The sequence below is a fragment of the Danio rerio genome, chromosome 25, assembly GCF_052040795.2.
Source record: "Danio rerio strain M-AB ecotype USA chromosome 25, GRCz13ab, whole genome shotgun sequence".
In the NCBI taxonomy this organism is placed as follows: Eukaryota; Metazoa; Chordata; class Actinopteri; order Cypriniformes; family Danionidae; genus Danio; species Danio rerio.
This window is the reverse complement of record NC_141045.1, coordinates 5,244,001-5,250,000: the sequence shown is the minus strand read 5'-3', so window position 1 is coordinate 5,250,000 and position 6,000 is coordinate 5,244,001. Positions and strand designations below refer to the sequence as shown.

The following is a 6,000-nucleotide window of genomic DNA, read 5'->3' as shown; positions in this document are numbered from 1 at the left end:
TTGAATCCTAACAAACGCACAGGTTGATTATTCATCATTTGGTGAAATGTCTGTAATATCAGTGGGTGATTTTGTTCTGTTTCCTCCCTTTTTCGACACTGCCTGTCCTGGATGGAGACGAGCAGATCGCCTGTATGTGATGAAATGAATGGTTTTTGTTCCTCTGACTTGTGTGTGTGTGTGTGTGTGTGTGTGTCTCTTCAGTGATTTAGACAGAGACTTTTGGAATAACAATGACAGCAGTTCAGTGCAGCAGCGCTGGAGCTCATACCCGCCCAAGGAGTTTGTACTAAACATTTCTCCTTATGCCCCTTATGGAGACCCGCGCCTCACACTCAAGTGAGTCTCTGTTCAGGCTGGTAAGAGACACAAACCCCCCCTGACCCACAACATACAGTATGTCTCACCCGAAACCCTCCCTTTAACCAAATCCCACTCCAGGTCTGTGTTACCCGAATCAACCAGCAGCAGCAGATTAGCCCACTGAGACAGGAGAAAGACCGTCTGATGCTTTACATTGAAAAGTTATACACTGTTCAATGCTTGAATCTGATTGGCTGATGAGCATTCTAAGTTGTGCCGATATTTTCATGTGAACACACAGCACACCTGCCAACATTCGGACCCTAAAATCCGGGAGATGTTATCAGGGGGTGCACGCAAAGTGAAGAGCAGAGAGCGGGTATGAAGATGGTTGCGTGTTGGGTTCGACGCACATGAGGACTGTACCAAAAAGCTGAGGAGCGAGGGTGTGGGGGGGTTGGGATGGGAGATGGGTCTGAAACACGGGAGACTCCCGTGAAAAACGGGAGTGTTGGCAGGTTTGACACACAGCTAAAGTAGTTCCGGCAAGTTTTGAGTGCATTATAGTTCCATATCGCTAAGCTAGTATTAGTTATACCGCATGAAAAAATGCAATATTAATCTATTATAAGTACTGTAGTAATACTATAGAACTGTTGAATTCTTTATTCTGATTGGGTGATGAGCTTTCTAAGGTGTGCCATTATTTTTGTATAAATACACACAAATAAAGTAGTTCCGGCAAGTTTAATGCATTATAGTTCCATATCGCTAAGCTAATATTAGTTATACCACATAAAAAAAATATTATTCTATTATAAATACTGTAGTAGTACTACAGGGCTGTTGGATGCTTGATTCTGATTGGTTGATGAGCATTCTAAGGTGTGCTGTTATTTTCGTATAAATGTACACAGCTAAAGTATATCCGGCAGGTTTTAGGTGCGTTAACATTCCATAATGCTAAGCTAATATTAGTTATACCACATGAAAATATCCTATAATAATCTATTATAAATACTGTAGTAATACTACAGGGCTGTTAAATTCTTGATTCTGATTGGCTGATACGCTTTCTAAGTTGTGCCATTATTTTCGGATGAATTGACACAGCTAAAGTAGTTCCGGCAGGTTTTGAGTGCATTATAATTGCATATTGTTCGGCTAATTTTAGTTATCCCACTTAAAAAAATACTATATTAATCTATTATAAATACTGTAGTCATGCTACAGCACCATTGAATTCTTGATTCTGATTGGTGGATGAGCTTTCTAAGGTGTGCCATTATTTTTGTATAAACTCACAGCTAAAGTAGTTCCGGCAGGTTTTGAGGGCATTATAATTCCATTTCGCTAAGCTAATATGAGTTATACCACAAGAAAAAAATACTACAATAATCTATTATAAAAACTGTAGTAATACTACAGGACTGTTGAATGCTTGATTCTGATTGACTGATGAGCATTTTGAGGTGTGCCATTATTTTTGTAGAAACACAGGTTTTAGCAGGCTTTGAGTGCATTAGAATTTTATATCACTACAGTAACTTCAGTTATACCACATAAAATATATATTCCAAAAAACTATATTAATCGATTGTAAACACTGTAGTAATACTACAAGGCTGTTGAATTTTGATTCTGATTGGCTGATGAGTTTTCTAAGGTGTGCTGTTATTTTCTTATAAACACACAGCTAAAGCAGATCCGGCAGGTTTTGAGTACATTATGCTGCGTTCACATCAGATGCGGATAAAGCGTCAAGTGTGAGTGATTTACAGGTTAAGTAAATGCAACGACGTGAATAGACATCCTGCGGCACGAATAACGCGTTTCGCGTGAATAAATCTGTGCGAGTTGAGTATTTTCGTGTTTGACGCTCTTAACGCGTATTGCACCTTGCGTTGCAAAATCTGATCTTCAGCAGACATTCGCACCGCGTTAATGAACTATGCTTGCTCTTGTAGGGGAGTGATTATGATGCAAAGCCTGTTGTTGGTGTCCCAAGGGAAAATCCTCATGCCGACACCGGACAACAAATAAACAAACTGGGGTTGGCTCAGTCTGAAGCAATGCTGAAAGCCTCCATCATCTAGGTATAGTTTCTGGAGGAGCTGATGAACTCACAGAGCTGGGTGTACCTCTAAAAGGATCTAGTAGACACGGCGCCGAACAATCTACACTGTTTTTCAGCTTTCTTAAAGCACATAAAGTACAGCTACTATCTTAATAAAATCTATGTTAGCCATTTAGCAAAAAATGTACAGTCACCGAGCAGAAAGAAGGAAGCCCTGTGCATGACGTGAATCCACGTCTATTGTGAAGTGAATTTGACGCGCGAGTAAACTCAAAATGTTCACACATCTGTTTAAACGAATAGTGTGATTTATTCACGCATACCGCTTCAGGTGTGAACACAACATTAGAATTCCATATCACTTTGCTAGTTTTAGTTTAACTGTTTTGGTTAATTTATCACATTGCTATGGTAATACAACAACTATATCAATATATACTAATGACCAGGGCCAGACGGAATCTGCGGACGTTTTTTGCTATTTCTGCGGAGAATTTTGGTAAAAATCTGCGGATTTCTGCGGAATTACTTTGGGAGTATCCATCATAACTAAAACCTTAATATAGGAAATAAAAAGTAATAAATTACTGAATAAAAACGAAATAAATTCAGATTTACTCAAGTAAATAAACTGCAAAAATCTGCGGAAATCTGGGGAAAATCTGCGGAATTCTGAGCGAGCAGATTCCGTGTGGGCCTATCCTGCAGTTTTATGATGACAAAAACCTGACAAATGTCTGAAATACTACATTTGAACAGTGTATTTAAGGGATAAACCAGCGCTTTTGAAAGCTTGATTCTGATTGGCTGATTCTAAGGTGTACCTCTATTTTCATATAAACACACAGCTGAAGTAGTTCCGGCAGGTTTTGAGCGCATTAAGATTTCATATAGCTAAGCTAATTTCAGTAATTATTGGTTTTTGATTTTAGCCTTCACAGCAGAGTTATTAGCGAAACAGAAAGTGTAAATTGAAGCTTGCATTTTTTAAATATTCACAACCAAGAAATGTACAAAAAAGCTTAAAGATTAAAATGTGAAAGTTGTATTTTATGTTTAATAGAGGGAACAAGATTTAAAACAAAAAATAAACACAAAAAATGCACATTTCTGAATTTATCAAGCAGCAAAATATACATATAAAGGCTGAAATGAAAAATGCATTTCATTTTAACATTCAGAATGAGTCGGATTGTAAAATCTAAACACTATGCTTTTTATTTTCAACAGAATGAGGAGCGTAACCACTAACATGCAAGTTGAATTTCATTCTAACATTTAGATCAGAACAAGAAACAGCCCTGAAGAAAGAAACAACACCACAAACCTGCATGTTTTCAAACCATGCTTGGCGAATTTGTTCATTTCCCGGAGAATCATTCATCTTTTACAACAGTCCATCACAGTTTCTCGCTGACACAGACGAACAACTTGCGTTCTGCTGCGCTTGCTGTTTTTTGTGTATTTCACAACACGCTAATTCAGCCGTGTAACTAATTTTAGTGGCCGCATTTGATGAGTAGGCTCTGATAACAAAACTGTCCAGTTAGCAGTGTTAAAACTGTCCTGTTTGTGATTAGCATAGCTTGAAGGGATTGCTCAATCAGTCAATCAGCTAAAAAAGATTAATGAGAATAAAAACAATGATGCTGCGTTTTCTGATATAAATACATAAATGTTAAATATTAGTTATATATATATATATATTTTTTTTTTAACTGTTAGCATTCATTATTTGTTAGCGCAGTACGTGTCAGACGGTCAGTTAGCAGACTGTGGGCTTAGACTAACCCATATATTACTGTGCCCATCTCACCCGTTACCCAAATCCATTGAACCCAAATCCCTGGCAGGGCTGTATGATGAGGAAACATCCCATAATCAACTCTCCAAAACAAATATGAAGTCAATCTCACAGTATACTTGATCTGATTGTGTTCTGTCATATAAAATATACTGTAGTACGACTGTAAATATGTGAAGTGTGTAATTAAAAAAACATAAATTAACCTCTCGTATGGTATGGTAATGGTAATGACTAAATTATTGATATAATCTAGAACTCATTGTAACATTGAGTATTATTCTGAGGATATAACGTCTTCATGTTTTTAATATTACAGCTTTTATAGTTTTTCAGTTTTAGTAATTTCAGTCAATTTCATAGATTTTTTTTTAATTCTGAAGTGATTTTAGTTATTTATGAACTTATTTATTTAATATTTTACATATACATAAATACATACATACACACAATATTATATAATAAATATAATATAATATGATATAAAATAAATATATAATATAAAATAATATAAAATGAAATAAAATAATATAATATAATATAATATAATATAATATAATATAAATAATTTAATATAATATAATAATATAATATAATGTAATATAAAATAAAACAATATAATATAATATAATGTAATATTAAATAATATAATATAATATAACATATTATAATATAATATAATATAATGTAATATTAAATATTATAATATAATATAATATAATATAATATAATATAATATAATATAATATAATATAATATAATATAAAATAATATAACATAATATAATATAATATAATATAATATAATGTAATATTAAATAATATAATATAATATAATTTAATATAATATAATATAACATAACATAACATTACTTAATTTAATTTAATTTAATATAATATAATGTTTTCAGCATTTTAATTGATATTAGATGATGATCGTGCAGTGAAATTAGACCCCCCCCCCCCCCCCAACCATACATAAACATCATATATTTCAGGTTCATATTACAATACATTGTTATCATCAATAAAAAAAATAAATATATATATAGTAAAAGATCCAACGTTGTGACAACCCTTTCATTTATTTTATACACATGAATTAGTTTACATTATTTTAATATTTTATATCAATTAACAAAAATGAATTCTTAAAAGTTTTATTATGCAGCCCTAGTGACAGCAAACAGTACTGCAATCTGTTTATTTGATCAGCTGAACTCTGTGGATCAAAACAATTACGCACTTCACGAATTAACTTATAATATAAATGAAAGTCATTATGCAGATCTTAAGGCCCATTCACACCAAGCATAATTCAGACCACAGCTATACCGATGAAGATGTCGAGAAACAATATCATTGGGATCACTTTCATAACGATTTTACTCGGCGCGTAAACTCATGCAGAACACATACAGACAGTCAGAATCCATTGAAATATAAAGAGCTCACGCAATTTAAAGCTTCTGATGACATTGTGGAGCCAGCTTGACCTTACGAGGAAATGTAACTATTTTACGTTTTGTCAGTTTAGTAGCTAAATCGTACGAGTTCATTCGTACGAAAATGTACGATTTTAAAAAGGAGGCGTGGCACCAAACCCCGCTCTCAAACCCAACCGTCATTGGGGGATATACAAATTGTAACAATTATACAAATGCGATCGTACAAATTCATACGATTTAGCCACTAAATCAAAAAGTTACGAATTGCCGTGAGATCATTTTGATGGAACGCCTCAGCTTGATGTTGAGCCTTTTTTTCAAATATTATTTAAAGATAATGCCTATCTAACAATTTGTTTATTATTAAAT

The 6,000-nt window shown here is 33.8% G+C and overlaps 1 protein-coding gene across 39 annotated transcripts in view; it reads left to right on the top strand.

Annotated features, from left to right (window-relative positions):
• syt7a (synaptotagmin VIIa) overlaps nucleotides 1–6,000 on the top strand; it is a 214,020-nt gene that overhangs the window by 127,760 nt on the left and 80,260 nt on the right. For 13 of the 39 annotated variants that reach the window (XR_015525955.1, XR_015525954.1, XR_015525966.1 and 10 more), the window contains one exon: nucleotides 205–339. The exons of 23 other annotated variants lie outside the window; for them this stretch is intronic. Coding sequence is in view for 2 of the 16 variants with exons in the window: in XM_087311449.1 (XP_087167575.1) it covers nucleotides 205–339 (135 nt within the window). In the remaining 14 variants the exon portion in view is untranslated. Of the gene's footprint in view, nucleotides 1–204; nucleotides 360–6,000 lie in introns of all 39 variants that reach the window. 3 more of the 39 variants (XR_015525963.1, XM_087311459.1, XM_087311453.1) reach the window with 1 other exon arrangement.